This window comes from Neovison vison, chromosome 12, assembly GCF_020171115.1.
Source record: "Neovison vison isolate M4711 chromosome 12, ASM_NN_V1, whole genome shotgun sequence".
In the NCBI taxonomy this organism is placed as follows: Eukaryota; Metazoa; Chordata; class Mammalia; order Carnivora; family Mustelidae; genus Neogale; species Neogale vison.
This window is the reverse complement of record NC_058102.1, coordinates 10914523-10937446: the sequence shown is the minus strand read 5'-3', so window position 1 is coordinate 10937446 and position 22924 is coordinate 10914523. Positions and strand designations below refer to the sequence as shown.

Here is a 22924-nt window from a genome sequence, read left to right as displayed (position 1 = left end):
GGGACTGGGGCGTGTCATCGACGGACTTGGTCCCTGGTCCTCAGTGGCCTTGTCTTGGCCCAGGAAGGCCACCCAGTGGAAGCAAAGGACCCCCATTAGGTGAAGCCAGTGGGAAAACAGCCCTCCTAAGGCACTGCCCAGACATTTGACAACGGGACGACCCTCTTTGTGCCCGGACTCGACGTAGACAAGGGCCGAGCTTAGGATTTCATCTCCAATTCCAGCTTTGTTTTTCTCAGGGCGCCCAGTAAAATAAGCACTTTAAGCCGAGCCTGTGGCAAGTCAGTGCCCTCGGTCCTAACCACCTTATGAGTAATAGGCTCCCTGTCCGTCTCTCCTGCTCACACGTGACCTGGGACAGAGGACTGCCCTCCCCTTGCTCGTTACCCCCCACCCATGTCTGGAATCTGTAAGTGATAAATCTTGTGACTTACTCTCTTTTGTGCAGTTCTATTGAAACTGCGTCTTCCATCAAAATAAACCCAGGGTTTTCACATTCCCAAGTGGGAACTCGGATGCTGAGGGGCCTACCTGCCGATCCTGTGGGGTAGGGGGGTGGCTTGTGCCCCCTCATTCAGCAGATCGTAACCTGATGCTGCTTAATTCAGTAAACCAGCTATGGACCCCCCCCAACACATGGCCCCAAAGGAAGGCTCAGAAAGCCTGTTTTTAGGAAACTCAAAATCCAGCCACGTGGGTCCTGTCTTCTACCATAGCTTCCCAGTGCCAGGGCTCTGGAACCTTCTCCCAGAGCTGAGGCTGCTTTTCCAGGCTCTCTTCATGTGTTCCCTGGAGGGTCAGGTGTGAGCCAGGAAGGACACCCCAGGAGGAGGTCATCTTCCTCAGGCCCGCTTCTGAGCATCGCCTCTTCCGAGAGACCCCATGACCTGTATTGGGGGACACGGCTTTGGAAGCCCGGATGTCCCCCACCCTATTTCTCCTCCAACTATAGCAGGAACGGCAGGCACCCCAGCCCGCCTGTTTCAATTTTCCCCACCTTCTCCAACCCCCTTTCAGGTAGGTCCCAGTATGCTGTACCAGACATGGGACAACAGGTGGCTTCCTTTGCCAGAATGAAATAATAGGGTGGCATGCTCAGTGTGGCCTCCCCAGCTAGGGGCTGCTCTGGAGGTTTGTGGCCTCGGTGGGTTCTAAGGAACATGAAGGAGCTGGGCGTATGTGGCACGGTTGTGAAACCCAGGGAAAGGCAGGCAAACACAGCTACTCAGAAAAGGCAATTTATTCCAGTGTTTCGGGGGGGAAGGAAAGCTCTACATAGCAATTCTAAAACCCGGTCAGTGTCCTTTGCTAAAGAGGTACACACGACATGTCAGGCTGCAGTCACTAAGCAGACGGGAGCTGCCTGCCAGCGAGGAGACCCGCCACTCAGGCTTTCTCCCGCTTCCACTGGGACACACGCGTCTCCGGGGGTGCCCGGCGGAACCACTCGGACCAGGAGCCATCGTAGACGGCCACATCCGGCTTGCCGCAGAGGTAGGCGGCCAGGGCGATGTGGCAGGCAGTGACTCCCTTCCGGCACGTGGCAATGAGGGGCTGCGCTAGGTTCACCTTCTTGGCCTCGAACATAGCACGCAGCTCCTCTGGGGTCTTCTCGAAGCCGTCCGCGGTCAAGAAGTCCATGAACGGCATGTTGACTGAGCCGCGGATGTGGCCAGGGTCCAGTCCTGGGCGCGGCAGAGGACAGAGGGAAGGACAGGTTTAGGAGCAGGAAAGGGGGTGGGGGGAAAAGGGGGTGGGAACCACTGCGGCCATGGCCATAAGGAGAGGGAGCTTCACACACAAAATAACACTTTGCCCTTCTCAGAGTTCAACTGAATCCTGGCCCCGCCCCCACGGAATGCTGGAGACTGAAGGCGAAGGGCTCCCTCCCCCAAAACCTGCCCTGAGGTTGGGATGTCCAACATCATCCCTGCTTGAGAGGACAGAGATGAGTCTCAGCTCTGCCATTTACTGGCCTTTTTATTAACATCTACCTTGGGCAAATGCTTCCCTTCTCCGAATCGGTTTTCTCATCTGTAGAATGGGCTCAATGGTACATACCTATCTCATAGGGTTATTGAGAAGCAAATGCTTCGTGGGGGGCCAATTGCTAAGAACACAGCAGTGGACATGGTCCAGGTTCTCGGGAAGATTACGGTCTAGCAAGGAAGGCAGATGCTAGATGGATAACCACATGATTCATTAATATAATATAAATGCATAAAATAGAATGTCCATTTTACAGATGTAGACACCGAGGTTTGGCAGCATGAAATGGCTCACCTAAGGCCACATGGGGAGGCAAAGGTAGACCCAGGATTACACCAAGTCCTCTGATGTTCCTGTTAAGGAAAATGTGACCTGCTGCTAGACCTAAGTTCGAATCCCAGCTCGGCTACTTACCAGAAGGGTGATCTTAAGCAAGGCATGTCACCTCTCTGAGCCTCAGTTTCCCCAGGAGTAAAATGGGAAGGAGAGTCTCCATGGGCCTAGAGTCTCCATGGGCCCCGGATGTCCCCCACCCTATTTCTCCTCCAACTATAGCAGGAACGGCAGGCACCCCAGCCCGCCTGTTTCAATTTTCCCCACCTTCTCCAACCCCCTTTCAGGTAGGAGCAAAGCACCAGCTGCTGCCCCTGGTCCATCCATGCTCAGATGCTGATGCTCCCATCACTTCACGACCCACCCCGGGGGAAGGAAGGGGTGGGGGCACTGTGGTCTCCTCAGGCCTTCCTAGCTGAAAGGCCCAAATAGAAGTAGAAGGCCCAAATGGATAGAAGTAGAATGGGGGTCTGAGCTGGCTCCAGGGTCAATTCTGGAATGGTCTCTCCTCTGCCAAATCTGGTTTCAGAACAGTCTGCAGGGGTTGGGGGGCAAAGAGACCTGGGCCAAGGCCAGAGCTGGAGCTGCCTGCAAGACCAAGGTCTCCGTCCCACCCTGAGCATGCCGAAGGTCGCTCCTCTCTCCCTCAAGCACCCCCACACCCTGGCAGACTTTGAATATGGGGAGTGGGGCCCAAGACAGATTTGAGCATCTCTTTGGGCTCCCCTTCCTCCAAAATTCCCCACTACACTCCTTAAACCTGGACATGGGACAGGGCAGGACCAGGGAGGGCAGCAGTGGGAGGGAGAGGACAGGACCAAAGCACACATTAGGGCAGGGTGTAGCCAGGAAGCCCTGAATCCCTGAGCCTCAGTCTTCTCATCTATGAAATGGGGGAGATAACCCCATCTACCTCTCAGCCTTATGGAGAAGACTAGCTACAGTAGGTAGAAGCCCCTAGTAATGCCGGGCACAGTCGGGGTACAACATGCCAGCAACATTCCAGTCCCAGGACCCTGAAGCCAAAGAGGCTTGCCAGATTCACAGACATGAGTCAAGAGATCCTTTGATTAAACAGATGTCCTAACTTAGAAACCACAGTGATTTCTTCCTGCTGTCATTTCATCTTTTGTGTCCAGAAATTTTAATCTGAGCCTGGATGAGTGCTGACCCTACCAATGAGGAACAACAGATCTGTTGGCTTCAAAGGCATCCTTTGCCAAGACACCCAACTTAAAAATCTTTCAGCATCCAGGCAGTGGGCTGAATTTAAGTGCATTTGGAAGTGCAAGCGTTTGTTAAGTTCTGAATGTTGTTTTGCTTCTTTTCTCTCATCCTGGATGAAAACAGCTTCACTGCTTTCTTCTGACTACATAAAAGGCACCTCTCGGGAGCAAAGAAGTCGGGGTGGGGGGTTTCTGTGATGCGGGCTTCCCAAAACTGGGCCAGCCTCAGGAGGCGGGGGTCCGCCTTTCACCTCTGCCAGAGAGGTCTCAGGGCCTGTCTGAGGAATTTCAATGAGCAGGCATAGACCGCCCATTCGTGACAAGGGCCAAGATGAATCTAGCCCAGAGAACCTTGGAGAATAGCCAGCCGAAGGCAAGGCATGCTGGCCCAGAAGTGGGGGTTCCCGCTGCTTTTCCCCCAAGTCTGACCTCCACTGCAATTTCAAGTCTTTCTGCTACCCCCTCACCCCCACCAGCAGGCAGGCCACCATGCTCAGACCTGTGGCACCAGGCACCAGACCAAGGGTTAGCTCAAGAGCTTTGTCTTCCCGAATCCTCACAAAGCCGGATGATCCTCCCAGCTCTGATGGGACAAAAGGAAACTTGGCTTAGGACACACAGGTGTGTGAAGTGAAGTCAGGTCTGTCTGACCCTAAAACCTGTGTTCTTGGGCTACCCTGAGCCTGTCTAGAAAAGGGAACTGAGGCAGGGAAATGGATAAGATGAACTCTTAGGTTCCTCCCATTCAGGGACCTGAGACTTTGTGCTCCAGCTTTGGCCAAGAAGATGCCAGTGGTGGGAGGAGGTCATCGAGAGGACGTGGCCACTGGTTCACCCAGGAGCTGGACTGGGGCCACTGGAGGTTCCTCTCCCACTTCCTTGCCCTTGGAGTGCACATTCTGCTTGCCTTCCCCGCTCCCAGAGGCTGCCCCCAAGGACTTGGCCTTGCGATAGTGATGTGGTATTGAGCCCAGCTGGACAGTGTGTATGGGACCGACCTCAGTTAAGGTGTTGTATAAACTGTTGAGATCTGGTGGGTGGGCGCGGCAATCTCATGGTATGGCCAGCCAAGACAAGCCTTGTAAGTTCCCTTGCTTATTAAACCTGCCACCCATCAATCTGGAGTGGCCTGCCTCTTTCTTCAGCCTCTCCCTACCCTCTGTCTCTGGGGCTGGTTTCTGATTACCCCAGAGAGGCTGGGAACTAAACGTTGGCCAGCCAGCCAGGAGACTAAAAAAGTGGGCCTTGGGAAAGAGGTATTCGTGAAGGAAACCTTACATCGGCCAGCGACCCCTGTGTGGGGAGGGGTGGCTCATATGTTAGGGGATTATGGACCCCTGCTTGAGTCCAGGAACATCCCCGACACTCTGGCTGCTTTCCTGTGCTTGTTCGAGATACTGTGCACAGCACTGCAGCAGAGAAATGAAGCGAACGGTTGTCACAGGGCACTGGCCTCTACTGGGAGTGGTTCAGCAGGGCACTGGTGCCCAGCCAGAGGCTCAAAGTCAAGTTAGGAAGAGCTGAGGTTAGAGAAGGCCGTGCAGGTGTCCACTACTCTGCTGGCTTCGAGCAGGAGAGTAAATCGGCTGGAAATCTTGATGCAACTTTTTTTTTTTTTGCAGGGTGAAGAAGGCATGAGATGCTGTGGATTAAGACACAAGAGCTTGTGAGAAAAGCTGATTAGGACGCTGAGAGGTGGAGTGCCAGGCAAGCAGCAGCAGGAATGAAGATGCTATGGCTGAGGGAAGCGGAGATCCCTCATGCCTTCCCGCCCCTAATACAAAGGAACATTTTTAATAGCAATTGCCCCTAAACCTAGGGGAAAACTAAACCCAAAGTTGCAAATCTTATGTCTTTGAAATGTAAACACCCCAGGAGATAACCAAAACAGTACCCACAGAGACTGTAGCAAAAAATCTGGGGCTTGGGAGGGTACAGACTGTTCTAGAAGGTCCCCTGTCCAAAGACTAGCCCACATCTCCCCAGGATGACTTGTCGAGGGCTAAGTTATGGGATCTCTGTCTGTATGTTTACATAGGCCTATATGTTAATATATACTTTTTCTACCTCCTGAAGGTATTACCAAAGTCAATCTGTAAAAGAGCACTATTTAATTAGCTTTAAAATAAACTGTATATCAAAGTGAACTCATGTGAAACTGAAATTTAATTTTCTCTCATCTGCTATAATGGATAAAGTTTTCTTGGATGATTGGTCTGTTCTTGATGGGATCGTGAAAGTTTTTTCTTTGCCTTTTAGGTAACCTACTTAGAAAACAAAGATTCTGTTTTATCAAAGTAAGTTCCTGTTTCATGCAGTCTTTACCAGGCCTTTGAGTATCTATGAAAATGGAGTCTTCTCTCTTAAAAGAGCTAAGTGTTCGGTTTATTTTTTTTTTATAAGTATGCAATTTCCCTATTTACCTTTGAAGTCTTTAATTGTCATTTTGGTTAAATGGATAACTGAATATTGCTTCACAACCATCCGTGATCCTACAAGAGCATGTATTTTAAAATCTTTGGTATTTTTGATGAACTTCCCCCAAATCAAACTCTAAATGAAGCCTTACTGATCTTGAACTAACTTGGAGATTTTCCTGGACAGGCTCGATAGATTTGTTTTTTTCTTCTCGTAAGAGAGAAGTATTAAACTAATCAGACATTTCATATGTTAAATTACATGGGGAGTATCATGGAAGTAATGTTCATCCTTCCTTAGGAACTATTTATATAGAAGTTATTAATAGGAGTGTTCCGGAAAGTATATAAAATTCCTAAAAATCTGATATGTCCTGGTATCATGTTACCAACCATAATCTTGGTTTTTACTTTAAAAGATCTATCACAAAAAGAACCACATTCCCTTGTCAATTGCATGAGAATGAATTCTCATTGGAGCATTTCCTGCAAAGGGGTCTCCTGTTTAGGGAGATTCACAGGCAAGACGGACAAATAAAGATCATACCAGTGACCTGAGCAAGGATTAATTACATGGGATGGTATCCCGAGAACGGTCCCTACTCTCCTTCCTCACATCAGTAAAATGCGCCCATTACATTGATGCCGTAATATTAACGTGAGCAAACTTGTATCTGCGGCCGGACACGCTGTAGCCCTGGTTGAACATCTGTGTGGGAAGAATGGTGATGAACTTGCAGAAGATTCAAGGCCCATGCACTGTGATCAAGTTTTTGGGAATCATTTGTTCAGGGAAGACACAATTCTTCCCCGATGTTGTGACTGGTAAGATACGGGTCCTTCCAACCCTCGAGAAGATGAAAGAGCTACAGGCCTTTGTAGGGATGGTAGGGTTTTTGAGGACAGCGCTGCTGTCCCTTCTGCCACCTGGTAAAGAAATGGTGACTAGGATCAGGGAGAAGGTAAAAATATTAATGACATGGTCAGTCTCTGGGCATTTCCAAAGCAAGGCTCTCATTGGAGTGAATGAGTCTGGGACTCTGGGAGATAGGGGTCAGGCACCGTGGCAGAGACAACAGGAGGGAGTACCCCTAAGATTTTGGTCCTAGCTCTGGATGGGGGCCAAACCTCTGTGTGCCCCCATAGAACACGGGCTCCTAACAGTGCCCACAGCGCACCTCCAGATGGGGACGCTCAGAGAGGAAGCGGTCACGGCAGCCAGTGGGCTGAACTCGTAGTCACTCCTGGGCCCTGGTCTTCAACCACATTAACGCTATGGTTTGGGCAATGGGGAGCTGAGGGGTAGATGACCACAAGTGGGTCCTTATGGGGTCAGGATAGATGAGGGAATGTTTGGGCTTGCCTGCAGGAGTCTGAGACAGTCTTCACCTTTCCAATTCCCAGGTAGTGAGGCACTGACACTCACCCCCTGGCAGTCAAGAAACCGATGCCCCAGCCCAGGTACGATCCTTATCGACTGGCTCCTCAGGACATAGAACAGGTTGGACGCATAGAACGATGCATCACATCCAGGTGGGTTGGCATATAGCCAAGGATGCTGGCTTGCCCCTGACATAGAGTGACTTGGTTAATGCAGTGACAGCATGTCCTGTGTCTTGTAAATGACACACAAGGCAACTGGCAAAGGAGCCTGGGGCCTTTCACCAGAAATCCCAATTGGTGACCGATTGGCAGATCGGTTATGCTGCTCCCTCTCCCCTATGCCCGGTTTGCGTGGATACCACCTCTGGTCTACCCCCAGCCTTCCCTGGTGACTATGAACCAGGCTGCCACCACAAGGGGATTAGAGAAGCGGAACATGGTGTTTAGCTACTCTCGTTGACTAGACAGCGGTTGGGGGTATATTGCAAAACTGGGCAAAAGAACACGACCTAGAATGGAGGTCCCCATCTCTCCTATAACCTGCCAGCAGGTGGGTTGATAAAAAGGGAAAATGAATATTAAAGCAGCAGATTCAATTACTCCTGGGTAAAACCACCTGGGCTGGGAGTCATTTAAAGCCGTGTCCCAGGCTTTCCTATGTATGAACAATTAATTAGCAGGGCCTGTTGCCCCATTGCCCAGACTGGGGACCCTTGCCCAGACACCCAGCGCTATAAATGCACAGAAGTGGAGGGGGGTGTCCATTGTCCCTGCTCCCTGCGGATTGATGTGCTGTGCTGCTGAGAACAGAGCCCAGCACACGTGGGCGAGATGTCACCTGTTGGAATTGGCAATGAGATGCCCCACCAGGACGGGCGAGTGACTTCTCGGGCCTGGGTGAGGGGGGAAGTGCTCCTTCTTTGTGGGGATCTCAAAGTCCTGGGGATCCCAGGTCTTGCCAGAAGGCGGACCTGCTAAAATGCATTACACCTGGAACAGAACAGCACCATTGGAAGAGGGGAAGAGGAGGGGGACCTGGGCTATCCATCCTGCCCAAACGAGATTCACCCAGCAAGCCTCGAATGACGGCCAACAACACCTGTCCTTACTGAACACCAAACTATCCTCAGCAGGAAAAGCTGTCCTCCAAAGCAGGACGGTCTTAGACACCATCACTGCCGGGTAAGGAGCCACCTGTGCCGTTATCCAAACAGAATGCTGCCGTGTTCATATCTGATGAGTCTATGACGTCATTGAGTCTATTACGTCATTGAGTCTATTTACTGAGCCATATGAGAGGGGCACCTCGGTGGCTCAGTGGGTTAAGCGTCTGCCTTCAGCTCGGGTCATGGTCCCGGAGTCCTGGGATCGAGCCCGTCAGGCTTCCTGCTCTCTGCTCAGGAGCCTACCTCTCCCTCTGTACTCTCTCTCTCTTCCTTTCTCTGAGATAAATAAAATCTTAAAAAAAAAATAAGTCACTTGAGAAAATAAGGGAAGGCCGTGAATGATCCGACTCCCAGGTCAGGGGACTTTATAAATCACTGGTTTGGATCATGGGGCTCTTGATGGAAAATGTAACCTCTGATGGGGCAACACTGTCTGACTCTGTGTTTTCTCTTGTATGTGCCCGTATTTTCTCTTGCTGTGGCCTCTGCCTCCAACATAGAGAGCCACCAAGGGAGGCACCAGCATGCTTATAAAGCCTCTTGCTGACTGTTCAGGGCACAGTGCAGAAGTGCGGGGGAGGGGGTGTGACAGGTGTGACAGGTCCTAGGAGCCAACATGAGGGGTAGAATTTGGGGGGAGAGGTCGTGGAGAGGACATAACCACCAGTTGACCCATGAGCTGGACCGGGGCAACTGGAGATTCCTTTCCCCCTCCCATCCTTGGAATGTGCCTTCTGCTTGCTTCCCCGCTCCCAGAGGCTGCCCCAAGGACACAGCCTTGAATGTGGTTCTGAGACCAGCTGGACAGCGTGTAAGGGACTAGCCCCAGTTAAGGCCTCCGTATAAGCTTTCAAGATCTGTCAGGCGGGTGTGGAAATCTCATCTTGCAGCTGGCCACCCAAGACCAGCCCTTATGTTCCCTTATTAAACCTGCCACCAACCGACCTGGGGTGGCCTGCTCTTTCCTTGGTCTGCTCTTTCCCTGCCCTCGGCATCTTGGGGCCGGTTCAGATTAACCCAGGAAGCTCCCAGCTCCTGAGGAGGATGTGACAGGGCGTGGCAGGGTGAACTGACATCTCTCAGGCCGCTGATCACTGTGGGTTTTCCAGGCCAGGAAAACCCATTTTGCTCTTTCTTGCTTTCCTCCTATAGATACAAAGCAATCCAGGGTGGGATGCCCCAGTGGGCAGCTCTGGGCCACTGGGAGGCAGCTCAGCATGCTTCCTGCCCCCATCCTACACCAGCCCTCAGCTCCGGGGAGAGAGACACAGGCAGAGGGGCCCCAGGATCCCATGAAGCAACACTACTACACTGTGCGGCTGTGACCTTTCTCCCCCCAGGCCCTGTGTTTGCTTACACAGCAGTGGCCTTGGGAAACAGCCTCACTTTGAGGCCTGCCGCCTCGGGTCAAATCTTGGCCACTCTGCCTCCTTAGAGAACCTTCTCCTCCCCTTCCCCACCTGCGAAGTGGGATCGGTCCTAACTCCCACGTTCCTCCCAGCACAGGGTGGCTTCAAGGAGAAAATATGCAAAAAACAAACATTCTGCAGATGGAAGTGCCCATGAGGGGTCAGTCTCCTCCCTCTTCACCCTTCTTGCCCTCGAGGCAGAGGCCAGAGGAAAAGAGAACAGGGCTTATAAAAACCCTGGTTGCATTCGCCTGCCACCTGCTCTGCTGGCTTCCCCCAGCGTTCTAGAAGGTGAGCATGCTCCTTTCATTAAGGAGGAAAGGGCCTGCCCGCAGCTGCCCAGTGCAGGATGCAAACTCAGATCTGTCTGACTCTTACCTTGGACTCCTTACAATCAGGACCAAAGGCACTGGGGCATAACGCTGGGGCTGGGGAAGGTGCTTGTCTCGGTGTCAGCAGGAAGCAGCCATCGGGAGTCCAAGGCCCACTCCCAGCTCCTCTACCAGGACATTCTGCCCACCACACAGGCCCTGGGGGTTCCATCTAGACGGCAGAGCCCAAGCCAAGCTGGGCACCATGAAGTCAGAGAGCCCCACGCGCCTCGGTGCTCCCAAAACGTGTTGTTCAGGAGGCTCGCAAAGCCTTTTAGGGAAGAAGTGCCACGCCCATGCTTTCTAGACGGCCCAGCCCTCAGCGTGGCTCCTCCATTTCTCAAAACACCCTTCCAGCCACTGCTGCCTTTAATTAAGTACACAGCCAGGTGGGCAAGGCTGGCATTCCTCTTCTTGTTTTAAAATAAGGGAACCCAGAGAGGTCAAGGAATTGACTGAGGTCTCACCACAGAGGAGGGGCTGACCTCCCAGGAGGAAGCATCCATTCTCCCCGGGACCCAGGATCTGGAGGTGGTAGGAGGTAGAGAGAAGGGCGATGGGGAGGGACCCCTCTCTGAGTCTCAGTGCCCTCATCCTAAAATAGGAGTGAGGAGATGGGATCTGACCCTCTTGGCTTATTTCTAGCTTGCTCAGGGCAAGCCAAGAAGGAGCTAAGGGAAACAATTCTATCATTCCTCCCCATGATGGCAGCGTAAGTTCCAACGAGGGAAGGCATCTTGGACCAAGGCCAGGAGGAGGTCTGTAGGGGGTCCAACTGGAAGTCTCTGATTCTTCAACTCCAGGCCTCCAGAGAGCCTGGGCAGGAAACACATGGGGCCTGGGGAAAGCCATAGCTGTGCCATGAACTAGCCACAGGGCCTTGACCTGCCACTTCCTCTGTGTGCCTCAGTTTCCCTTCTGTCCGATGAGGTGACCTCTCAGGACCTCCAGCTCTAAGAATGTCCAGAACTGTTTTCACAGCATCCTCTCCCTCAGAGGCGCAGACAGGAAGAGTCATTTTTCAACAAGTTAGGAAAAATGTTGCACTGGACCTAGGTTCTGCAGACCATGCCCAAGGACAGAGCACAGAGCCGGGAGGTGTTGGCCACTCCCAGGGCTCAAGTCAGCCTGGAGTGGCCCCCACAGCAGTGAGGAAAGAAACCCAGCCAGGCTGATGGTGAGACTTCTAAGGTTCTCTGATAGGAGGTTCTAGAACTCAGCACTTCCTCTCCTGAGACTCCCCCCACCCCAGCAATGTGGAACCCTCCCTGCCTCCCCTTTGTCCACAGGACGGGATGAGCCATCTCTCTGTGGGTGCCTGGTTTAGAGCACTAGTATGAAACTAGTCAGCACTGGGTTAAATCTCAACTCTGCCACTTAACTGAGCAAGTAACTGAAGGTCCTCCCTCCTTTGTTTCCTCCTCTCTAACATGGCGTATTATAAGCTTTCTTGGATGAGTTAATGTGGTGTTGAGGGCTTCGCAGGAAACAGTAGCTAATTTTATAGCTCTGCGAACAGGCAGCAGCTGTTTTGGAAAGGTCAGGGGGCCCAGGGAGCTGGAAGCGGGGTGGGGGGTGCTGCCGGCAGGGCACTGTTGATGTCTACCCGGGTTTTCTGGGAAACTAAGGGAGGCCCTAGGAAGCTAGGTGTCCTTGAGAGCCTCTGTACAGAGACACATGTGTGAGCTCATGGACACACCTTTGGGCATGTCCAGGAGCTGTGCCTGGGCATGGATGTGGGTGGAGATGTCACCGGTCACCTCTGCTGATGCCACCCCATAGGGATGCTAGATTGCTTGTTAGCACGCGGCTATGGGAACACAGAGGTAGGTCCTTGCGCATCAAAGCAGAAATAACTCTTAACTTTGGCTCTGCTCTCTCATTTCGCAGATGAAGACCGGGACCTCACCTATGGGAGGGGGAGCAAGGAACTGAAGTCAACCCCTGGAGAGGTCCCAGACATCCTTACTCCCCATCATTCCATAGGGGCATCACTCCCCGGGAGCCACCCACCCCCCAGGACACCTACCTACTGCGTCGGGCTCTGGCTCAGTGCCCAGGTACCGTCCTTGGGACCGTGAATCCACCAGCTGGAACCTCTTAGACTCGAGGTTCTCCAGCACCTGCTCGTAGGTTTTGAGCAGGGAGCGGTCCAGGGTGGCTTTGAAGACGGCGGGCTCCGGGCGTGAGGGCTCCGACGTCACCGGGAGGCCCTCCTTCAGCCAGTTTCGGAAGCCGCCGTTGAGCACCGACACGGTGCGGTGGCCAAACACACGGAACATCCACCAGACCCGGGGCGCGTAGAAGCAGCCCAGGTTGTCACCGTCATACACCACCACGTGCGTCTGGTTGCTGATGCCCAGACGGCCCACGTAGTCGGCGAAGTGGGCCTCGCTGGGCAGCATCATCTCGTAGGGCGACTCTGTGTTCCGGCACTCCTCTATATCAAAGAAGGAGGCGCCGGGCACATGACGCTCGAGGTACTCCTTGCGGGCCTCGCGGGTGCCCGGCGAGTACCAGGACGCATCCAGCACCCGCAGGCCCGGCCCCAGCTTGCCAGCCCGAACCGACTCCGCCAGCCACTTGGTGGAGACCAGCGCCCGGTAGAGCACCTGATGAACCATGGTTTCAGCTCTGCGCATCACCTGGCGCGGGTGGAAACCAGGAAAGAGAGCGGCATGAGGTCCGGGTGTACAGCGGGGCGGGGTCTGGGAGGAGCTTTTTCCCACCGCACTCCCCGGGGGTGGTGTGTTCGCGGCAGCCCAGCAACCCCGCCGCTGCGCTCGAGGCAGGCTGCGGGAAAGGTCTGCCCATTCGGCCCAGGAAAGGCCGCTCCGCCCCTCCCTGGGGCCCCACCCCGCGCAGAAGGGGGCGGGCAAGAGCCTCGGAGCGCCCCAGAAGGGGATGCTGGAGGGGAGGGCGCCCGGTCCCGGGAGCTACGGTTCTCGTCCTCGGGATCCTGCCAGAAAAGAGCGGCGAAAAGATGCCCAGGACGGGGGAGAGGGGAACCTGTTGAACTTGGAACCCCCTTGGCTGGGAGGGGAGAGGAAAGGGAGCCCGGGGGAGGGGTCGCTGGGGCTCGCACACGCGCTCGCCCGAACCTCTGGCGAGTCCCCCACAGCCAATCTCAGCAGCCCGGGAGGGCTCGCCCGCCTCCAGAACGCCTGCGCCCAGCCCCAGCTCGGTGCCCTCTGCCCCTGCTGGGTCCGAGGTTCCCCGGGCACCCTGCCCTGCTCTCGCCGGGGGGACCCTTCCCGAGGTCGCAGGGGCCAGACAGGTGGCCCAATCCCGAGCGGCACGGGCGCCTGGCCGCCGTCCCACCCGGCCGCACTCACTCGCCCTCGCTGCCGCCCTGGCGCTCGTCCCTGACCGCTGGAGAAGTTGGCTAGTTCAAACCCGGAGCCCACACCTCCCTGGCCGGCCTGCACCATCGCGCCGCCGCAGGAGGGGGATACGGCATGCCGTCCCGCCGATCCCAGGCCTCGCGCCGCGCCGCCCCGCCGCGCCCGCCCCCTGCCGCCCCCCCACAGTGCGTCGCACCCCTCCGACCCCGGGGACCCTCCAGGGGGGCGCGGGGCCGACGCGGGGCAAGGCGCGGCGGCACGGGTGTCCCCCCCGGGCGGGCGAGTGGAAGGCGCGAGCAGCGGCGGCTCCAAGTGGCCACGGCGGTGGGCTGTGCCCGAGTCTCCTCCCTTTGGCCGGTCGCAGGTTGGTGGCGGGAGGAGGGGACGGCTTCGGGCCCGGGGAGGGGGCGCCCTGCGCTGGGGCCATGACCGATCCCGGAAACCCGGAGCCCGAGACCCGGGTAACTGCTGCGGCATCGCGCTTGCCTTTCTTTAGGGGGAGGTCGATCATTGGGGTGCGCGGCGCGGGGCTTCCCCGCGCGGTCTGGGCGGAGTAGGGGGCTGTAGTCTAGGAGGGAAGGCGCGCGCCTGGGTTCGACCTAAGCATGGCTGTCCGCAGGCCGCTCGGGGTGGCCTGCCCCGTGGCCTAGGCGTGAGCGGCAGGTGGGAAGCTGGGGTAGGGGGGTGGGGGGGTCGGGTCAGCTGGTGTCACCCGAGAGAGCAAGAGGGAGGGGGGAGGACTAATAAAACCCCACAGAGAGGCCAGGGAGACAATGCCAAGTGACCCAGAGGCTCCAAGGGAAGTAACTGGCAAAGAACTTGCTGGAGTGAAATGAAACTAGCCTTGGTCAAGGCCTGCTCCGTGAGCACGTTGCTTCTAAGGTTTTCAGACTTCCCACAACAACCTTGCTGTGCAGGCCAGAAGCTTATTTAAAGACCAGAAAGACAGGCCTAGTGAGTTACCCCAGGGGCTCACAGTGGGGTTGAGACCCCCACCCCCTCGCAGTTGTTAATCTCAGATCTGAAGCCCACGTGGCCTGCTTGCTGCTTTTGTTTACCTGGCTCACCCCCAAAGACTCATAATTCAAAAAAAAAAAAAGCCTTTCTTTTTAATGAATCTATTTGATCGTAAGTTTGTATCATTACATTTTTTAACAATGGTTGTGTTTCACAGCCACTTCACATCATTCCTGAAAAGGGAACAAGTGTTTCCTCCAAGCTGGTGGGCCACCCCTGCTCCCTGCTCAGCGTTTTGCATACAGATGTGTGACAAATGCCCGGAACGCTTTTCTCATCCCCCCTCTTTAAAAAATTCCTTTTACTCTGAAGTCGTCATATCCTCACAGGAGATTGGCAAACGTGTACTTTGACAGGCATTTCCGTGGAGAATCTTCTGAACTTCGTGTTTGGCCCTGCCCAGGCTTCCCCTAGTGTAGGTGTGTGTGCTCTTGAGATGGGTCTGGGGCTGTCCCGTGTGTCCTGGATTCCTTCACTCCCAGAGCATCTGCAGGGGGCCAGGCCTGGCCAGCACCCAAAGGCCCCGGTCTGCGCCCTTAAGTGACACACAGCCACTCTCCCAGACCCTCCTCGGCCTCCTTCAGGCCTATGGGACAACTGCCAATCAGGGGGGAGGGGGTGCAGGATGACCTCAGACCTCTGAAGTCCCACCCAATCCTGAAACGAAGATTCTAGACATGCTGCTGTTGTTCAAAGTCTACCAGTGAGAGTACGTTCTCAGAAATAATGGGATTTTTATTAAGCCATTTTTAATGTATTTTATTATCTTTTTTATTAAGCCATTTTTAATGATGATTAAAACCAGCCAGTGCAATGCCTTATGATGGCTCTCAACATTCATTGTTTAATGTCCACTGTAGGAGCCAAAGGTTGGGCATTCACAGATACTGGAATCACCCCTTAGCCAAAGCTCCCTCGGTGGCCTCCTTATCCTGAAAGTGTAGCGATAGTTTCCTGGGTCCCTGAAACCGTCCTCCAGGAAGACTTCCCATCCCTTCTGCTCCCGCCCTAGGCTTGAGGTTGTGGCCCCTCCATGTTCACACTGAACTCCAGACTTTCCTCAATGATGCTGTCCTCTGAGCAGGCCTGTGGCCTGTCTTTACCCGCAGGGCCCGGCAAAATCGAGAGTTTCTCAGTGTCCAGCACAGGGCCTGGCCGTGTGTGTAGAGTGACTTCCTAAAAGCCAGAGGAGTGTGGGAGGGGCTGGGGCACAAGGTGGAAGTCCAGCCTCCAGAGCCCAGCTCTGGCTTCAGATCCCGAGGCTGCCCGTGACCAGCTGTGTGAGCAAGGGCAAGGCACTCCCATCTCTAGTCGTCTCCTGCAGAAAACAGGCATCCTCGTAGACCCCCTCTAAAGGCTGCGGTGCTGAGCCTGGGGCGGGGCCCACAAAGCACCTGTTCTTTACCAAACCTCCCCCACCATGGCAGGACTGTTGGGTATGGATCTTAAGGTGGTGCCCTGCTGAAAGGGGAAAGGGGGGCCGACCTGTCGCTCACACCCTACTCACCTGGTCACATACCCCGGCGGAAGGGGGCACCTTTCTCAGACCTGCAGGAAGCCATCTAATGGACCAGGAGCTGTTGCACAGGGACTCAACATGTTCAGAGCATCCTGACCCCGGAAGGCAGTGACTTGGCTTGTCATGGACTGGTGTACTCTTAGCTGCTGGCCCAGCAGGGGAGCGGCGGGGAGAGGGGGTGAGGCAGGACCACTGTTGTAGCTGCTGCATGAACGTTCAGAGAAAAGTCCAGGCTCAAGGGGCCAAATCCGCCCTTGCAGGGCCCCCAGAGCCTGCACAGTGCTTGCCTGTGAGCGTGTGGAGTCCGGGGTCCCACCTTGCCTGTGAGCGTCTGGAGTCCGGGCCTGGTGTGAGGTCTTTAGCCACCAACCTTGGCCAACTCAGTGCACTTATGTGACCCTCAGTGTCGCCCTCTGTGAAACAGAATGTTGCCAGCCTTCTTGGGGCTAATTGTTCCACTAATTAATTGAGAGCCTACACTGTGTCCTGTGGTGTTCTGAGGTATTGTGAGATTAAATGAGGCTCAGGAGTTGGTAAATCCCGGCCACTATCCCCATGAGGCTGCTTGTATAAACGTTTGATAAATGAATGAGAGAATGAATCCCACCAGGGACCTTGGGTGGCAGGAGAAGCAGAGCTGCATCTTGGGGAGGGGCTGAAACTTGGCCCCTACCTGCCTGGGGTCTTGAGCCCAGGCAGGTAGGGGCTCCTCCCCACCTCACCTCCAGCCAGCAGTGGTGAAGGGCAGGCGGCACTCTGGAAGGGGTCAGGGTCATTCTGTTGCTCTGTGCTGTGTCTGTCCTCACAGGGGGAGGGGAGGAGGGGCCCCCGGAGCGAAGTCTGCACCTGGGTTCACCTGGGCTCACCACCGCGGCCTTTCTGTGCTCCCTGGACTCTGCCCTCCCCGGGGCTCCACCGCCCCTGTGGGCTAGGGCCAGCCCCAGCGGTGCAGGCGGTTCCCAGCCATCGAGCCGGCCTCTTCTCCGTTCCCTCCTGACATTCTCCCTCTCTCCCAGGCCTGCAGCCCCCGCGTCGCCACCGCTGCCGCCGCCGCCACCATGGCCCCACAGCAGCTGTTCCGCGCGCTCGTGTCAGCGCAGTGGGTGGCCGAGGCACTGAGGGCCCCTCGCGCGGGGCAGCCCCTGCAGCTGCTCGACGCCTCCTGGTACCTGCCCAAGCTGGGTCGCGACGCACGACACGAGTTCGAGGAGCGCCACATCCCCGGCGCCGCCTTCTTTGACATCGACCAGTGCAGCGACCGCACGTCGCCCTACGACCACATGCTGCCCAGCGCCGCGCACTTCGCTGAGTACGCTGGCCGCCTGGGCGTGGGCGCCGCCACCCACGTCGTGGTCTACGACGCCAGCGACCAGGGCCTCTACGCGGCACCGCGCGTCTGGTGGATGTTCCGCGCCTTCGGCCACAGGGCCGTGTCGCTGCTGGATGGCGGCCTCCGCCACTGGCTGCGCCTGGGCCTCCCGCTGAGCTCGGGCAAAACTCGTCCGGAGCCCGCCGAGTTCCGCGCCACGCTCGACCCCGCCTTCATCAAGACCTACGAGGACATCAAGGAGAACCTCGAATCCCGACGCTTCCAGGTGGTGGACGCCCGCGCCGCGGGTCGGTTCAGGGGCACCGAGCCAGAGCCTCGAGACGGTAACAAACCTGCGCGAAGGGGCGGGTGGTCAGCTGGGGCACGGGCCCAGGTGCGCCCAGGGCTCTGCCTCTTCCTTGCCTTTAAAGGACATCGCATGGGGTGGAGGCCTGAGATTTGGGTTCTAGTTGCCTCCCTCCGTAAGCTTCAGTGGCTTTATTCCTGAAGAGTGCACAGTAGTACTCGCCCCATCCCCACCCTCACCCGTGTTGCGGGCAGTGACTACCCCAAACTCACCGGGAACCCAGGGCTCCCTGGATAAGAGGGAGAAACCAAACAGCCCTACCCCGATTCTGTGGAAGTAGGGGCGTCTCTGTGGAATCGGAGGGGAGGCAGGCAGGCCTAGTTTCGGAAAAGCCCAAAGGGATGGGGTTTGATTGGGTGTATGCCGACCTGCTGGAGAGGAAGGCAGACAGGAAGGGGAGGAGTCTGGGGGCAGGAGAGTGAGTGGAACGCCCCTGGGAGGGACCAAGGCTTGCAGAGGGCAGGATGGAGGGGGCACTAAAGAGAGAGGGAGGGATTGCTGCCCCAGGCTGGAGAGAAACTGAACAGAGGTGGTTGCTGGCCTGAGTGGGGGCGGAGCCTATGAGCTGGTTCCCCAGGAAAGGAGACTGCAGGAAAGCCCTGTATCAGGGGGACGGGGGACAGAGGTCCCCACAAACGAGTGGGTCAATGGCCACGTTGGTGTGAACTTTTCAGTGATTCAGAGAGGTAGGTGCTCTCACTGGACAGCGAGGAAACGGAGTCTCAGGATGGCTACCTCGTTCTAGGTCAGGAGGCAGCCCGGGGCGGGGGGTGGGAGGGCGGATTTGAGGCAGTTCATTTAACTGCCTTGAGCAACCAGTAATCACCGAGTCTTTCCTCTGTCTGTGTTCTTTGGGGAGGATGCAAAGAACTTGCCACTTCCCCTGGGGGGCTGCCCCTGAATTGCCTCCCCCATGCCCCTGAGTCAGGCCTGGGGGACCATGAGGGTCAAATGTCAAATGAGTACAAATGATGAAATGCTCAACTCCCAGTGTCACACATAAAAGTCACTAAGAGATGGGAGGTGACAGAGTGACTGTGTGCTTCTATGGTTATAACTCTTCCCAGAAGTGCTTAACGCTACCTCAGTCCTGCTTGGTCATCTGCAAAGTGGGCTCATCGTGGAGCTGGCCTCAGCCAGCGCATGCAAAGGCTGGATCTAGACTGGTGGCAGACATCCCCTCATGGTCATTGTTCCCGCTGCACGGGCTGAGAGCTGGACAAGCGTGCCCCTCAGTGAGGGGCCCCGTCGGTCGGGTAGTGTAGCGGGAAGCATGCTTTGCTTGGTGGGGATTCAAGGCACAGGGACAGCCCGGCTCTGACAGTGACCAACCCGACCGGAGAGCTTGCTCTTCTTGCTTCCTCCACATTGGTCTCTATGTGATGTCTCCCATCGAGCTGCTTCCGCACCTTCGGGGGGAAGCACGATGCACTCCCACCTCCCCGTGGACCTGGAGTGCTGCCCGTTTGCTAAGTCCTGCCTAGCTACCCATCCGGGTCCGCAGCTCCCTGGAGGAGTGTCTCCCCACTGCAGGGGGAAACCGGGGACAGAGGCCACCAGTCTAGGGCCCCACCCCAGCGGCATTCAGCCTTGAATTTTGAATCATGGGCGTGAGGGTTGGTTCTGTTGCAAATCTCAGTTCTTGGCATGAAAATGGGGATATTAATGACACCTGCCTCATGGGGGATGGTAAAAGCAAAGTGATTAGATTTAAGGGGGTGGTGACCCTCTTAGTGAACGGCTCTCTAGCCTTGCCCAGATTCTACGTGCTATGATCGAAGTGATCTTTTGAAAATGGAAGTCTGGTTTCTGTTTGTAGTCCTGGTCAAAGCTCTGTCTTAATCAAGGCCGTTCCTCTTGGGCCTTAAACGCCTCTTGTATCTGTGCTTTTGCCCAGTGACCTTGAACCCCTCTAAACACCCTGTAATTTCCTGCCTCCTCCAATTCCCTCCCCCTTTCCCTAGTCTGGGGTGCTCTCAGACCCACTGCCCAGACCCGTCCACGTGACAGACCCCTACTCACTTCTCAGAGAAGCTTCCCTGCCTCCCCGACCCCATGGCCTGGCGTCAGCAGCACCTGCTCTGGGGCCTCTCTGACCTGGGCAACTGAGTCTGTGTGCCTCAGTCTCCTCATCTGTGTAAAGGGTGGGGGCAGGGGGTGGGGGTGGTCATTTCTGTCCTGTAGAGTTCGGGGGAGTATTAAAGGAGAAGATACAGTGGAGGGGCTCTGAATAGTGCGTGGCACAAAGTAAGTATTCAGTCATGTCAAGGATTATTGTTTCTGTTAATATCTTTTATAATGTGTCCCATGACATCCTTGGGCCTTTGTAACACCGCTCATCCTTGTAATGGCTCAGCAATGCCTGTCCACCCGGCCCGATCCGTTCCTTTACTGTAAAGACAAGGAGTCCTAGCCAGGCGGAGGGCTTGTTTATCTTTATTCCCCTCCACCCATCATGCCCCCAGCACATGGGTGATCAGGAATCCAGGGGAAGAGTGAGACTCTGGTGCGGTCTGAGTCGTAGATCCCCATTCCAGCCAGGCCTGGCACAGTACCAAGCCTCAGCATGCCCATCTGTAAACTGGGGATATCTGTAAGTGGTATCTGGGTTTTCTGGGGATGAGGACTGCGTGGGGCAGTGCGTGTAGAGAGGGTTCAGTGCTGTGGCTGCCTCGGAGGCTCTCATACTGCAGTGGCCATTTCTCATATGCCCTTGTCCTTGTCCCCACCTTCCTGCCGTCCCTCTGCAGGCATCGAACCCGGCCACATCCCCGGCACAGTGAACATCCCCTTCACGGACTTCCTGACCAAGGAGGGCCTGGAGAAGAGCCCGGAGGAGATCCACCGAATGTTCCAGGACAAGAAGGTGGACTTGTCCCAGCCACTGGTGGCCACGTGTGGCTCCGGCGTCACAGCCTGCCATGTGGCTCTGGGGGCCTACCTCTGCGGCAAACCCGACGTGGCCATCTACGACGGCTCCTGGGTGGAGTGGTACATGCGCGCCCAGCCGGAGGAAGTCATCTCCGAGGGCCGGGGGAAGACCCACTGAGACTAGGCAGGACACAGGGAGCTCTGCCCAGCCTCCTTGTTGACTGTGCTCTGACCAAGTGTGCGTTTCTTCCTGCGAGGCCAGGAGTTCCGTTGACTTGTGGGCTCCCAGTGGAGGCAGGAGAGAAGGTGGTGGGCACTGGGGGAGGCAGCTGCCCCACACGCCAAGTGGGGGCCCTCCCTTGTTTCACTGTTGAGGAAATAAAATAGCCAAGGGCTAAATCTTTCTAACTGGGGGTCTGCCTGGTGTTCCTGATGAGTCAACGGTTCCAGCATGCCCAGCAAAGGGAGCTCCGCGGAGCCCGAGGGGTTTGGGGATCCCATCCCTGCCTTCCAAGCAGGACAGGAGCCCTAGGACCCTACCATTCCTGTGACCAGAGTGCCCCCAGCAAACTGTCTTCCACCACGTAATGCCAGGGGTCTCACTGCTGGCTTCCAGGCCATTTAAGATGAATCTTGCTGTGATATGTCTAGAGTGCCACCCAAAGGCCCACCCAGGTCCACAATGCTTCCAATGTCAAGACAGAGATAGGTCTAAACCGGCAGGAGGCTGTACCGCACGGAGGAGGCCTGTCCCAGCCTCGCTGGGATGTTCAAGAGAGGGGTTAAGTTCATCCAGGTTGGAGTTCAGCCACCTGGGTTCCCACACTTGGAGGCTATCCTCTGGAGCAATGGGGAAGGGGGGTGGGGAGTGCCAGGGGGTTTGATTCTTTCTGCTCAAAGGAACACCTCTGCCCCCAGGCTTGCCTCCTTGTAGAGGCTCTGTCCTCCTCCTTGTATTTGTCCTTTGTGCAGAGAAGGACATGGTGTCTGAGATAGCCCCAGGTGGCCCCTGCCTGAAGTTGGGTCACATCTCCCCATCTCTAAGCCCCAAGGCACCCCTCAGTAGCAAAGAGGCAACATCGGTTGGTACTGGGGAGAACCCCAGAAGAACAAAACCAGAGAAGACAGTGACTTACCCAAGGGCACATGATGGGGAGCTGGACCAGACCCAGGTTTCCTGACTCTGAATTTACTCTTCTTTGTACCTGCAATCCCCATCCCACGTCCTCTGACGCTGAGTCACCTCCCAAGTCTGCAGCCGTGAGGGAGTCAACGGGACAATATCCTGGTTTTCTGAGTGAGAGCGCTAAAGTTGGTCCCAACCTCTCCGAGTCCATTTCCTCACCTGTAAAATGGGAAGGATGCATGTTTCAGAAGAAGGGATTTCAGATGAAGATTTAACCAAGAATTCATGGCAGAGTCCCATTTTTTTTTTTAAAGATTTGATTTATTTTAGAGACAGAGCGCTCACAAGTAGGGGGGAAGGAAAGGGACAGGCAGACTCTGTGCTGAGCACAGAGCCCGACATGGGGATTGATCTCTGGACCCTGAGATCATGACCTGAGCTGAGATCAAGGGGCCCGATGCCTGACCGACTGAGCCACCCAGGCGCCCCGGCAGAGTCCCATTTTTCGAGTTCAGGGTTTCTCCACCCCAGTACGGCTGACTTTTGGGGTGGGGGGAGCATTCTCTGTTGCCGGGACCGTCCTGTACCTTGTGGGGTGTTTAGCAGCGTTTCTGGCCTCTACTCATTAGACTCCAGGACCACCAGCCAGTTGTGACAACCAAAAATGTCCCCAGACACGACCAAATATCCCCGGGGGGGGGCGGCAAAAAGCGCTCTGTTGAGAACCACTGCTCTAGGGGCAAATAACAGTTGAGCCCAGCAGTCAGGACAGTGTAGCCAGGTAATCCCAGCGTGGAGAGGACCTTGTCTCCCCATCACAAGCCCGTTCCCCTGGAGGTTACATTTAGCAGCCCCGAAGCCTCCCTCCTTTGATGCTCAGATAAGCCTCATTTTTCTCTCTAGGGAAGGGAAACATCTCTGCCTCTCCAGGGAGAGGGGTTTGTGCGCAAACGCGGATGAGTTCTGATCTGGCTCCTGTCTCAGCTACCCCGTTCAAGGCTGCCTGACCTCGGACACCGCTGAGCCTCTCTGAACCTCTGTTTCCTCATCTTTAAAATGGGAGGAATCTCACTTGCC

At 55.7% G+C, this 22924-nt stretch overlaps 2 protein-coding genes across 3 annotated transcripts; one reads left to right on the top strand and one right to left on the bottom strand.

Annotated features, from left to right (window-relative positions):
- Positions 1-1222: 1222 nt before the first annotated feature.
- Positions 1223-13684, bottom strand: TST (thiosulfate sulfurtransferase). The gene is made up of 3 exons (XM_044227680.1): positions 13630-13684; positions 12324-12939; positions 1223-1685 (listed from the first exon to the last, which is right to left on the bottom strand). The coding sequence occupies exons 2-3, from the start codon at positions 12934-12936 to the stop codon at positions 1387-1389; spliced, it is 912 nt and encodes a 303-aa protein (XP_044083615.1). The 5' UTR covers positions 12937-12939; positions 13630-13684; the 3' UTR covers positions 1223-1386.
- Positions 13685-13978: 294 nt separating this feature from the next.
- MPST (mercaptopyruvate sulfurtransferase) lies at positions 13979-21129 on the top strand. 2 transcript variants are annotated; one of them, XM_044227863.1, is made up of 3 exons: positions 13979-14002; positions 17191-17827; positions 20601-21129. In XM_044227863.1, the coding sequence occupies exons 2-3, from the start codon at positions 17233-17235 to the stop codon at positions 20897-20899; spliced, it is 894 nt and encodes a 297-aa protein (XP_044083798.1). In that variant the 5' UTR covers positions 13979-14002; positions 17191-17232; the 3' UTR covers positions 20900-21129. The 2 variants fall into 2 exon arrangements, with proteins under 2 accessions (XP_044083798.1, XP_044083797.1); XM_044227862.1 differs by lacking the exon at positions 13979-14002 and adding an exon at positions 14012-14099.
- Positions 21130-22924: the final 1795 nt, after the last annotated feature.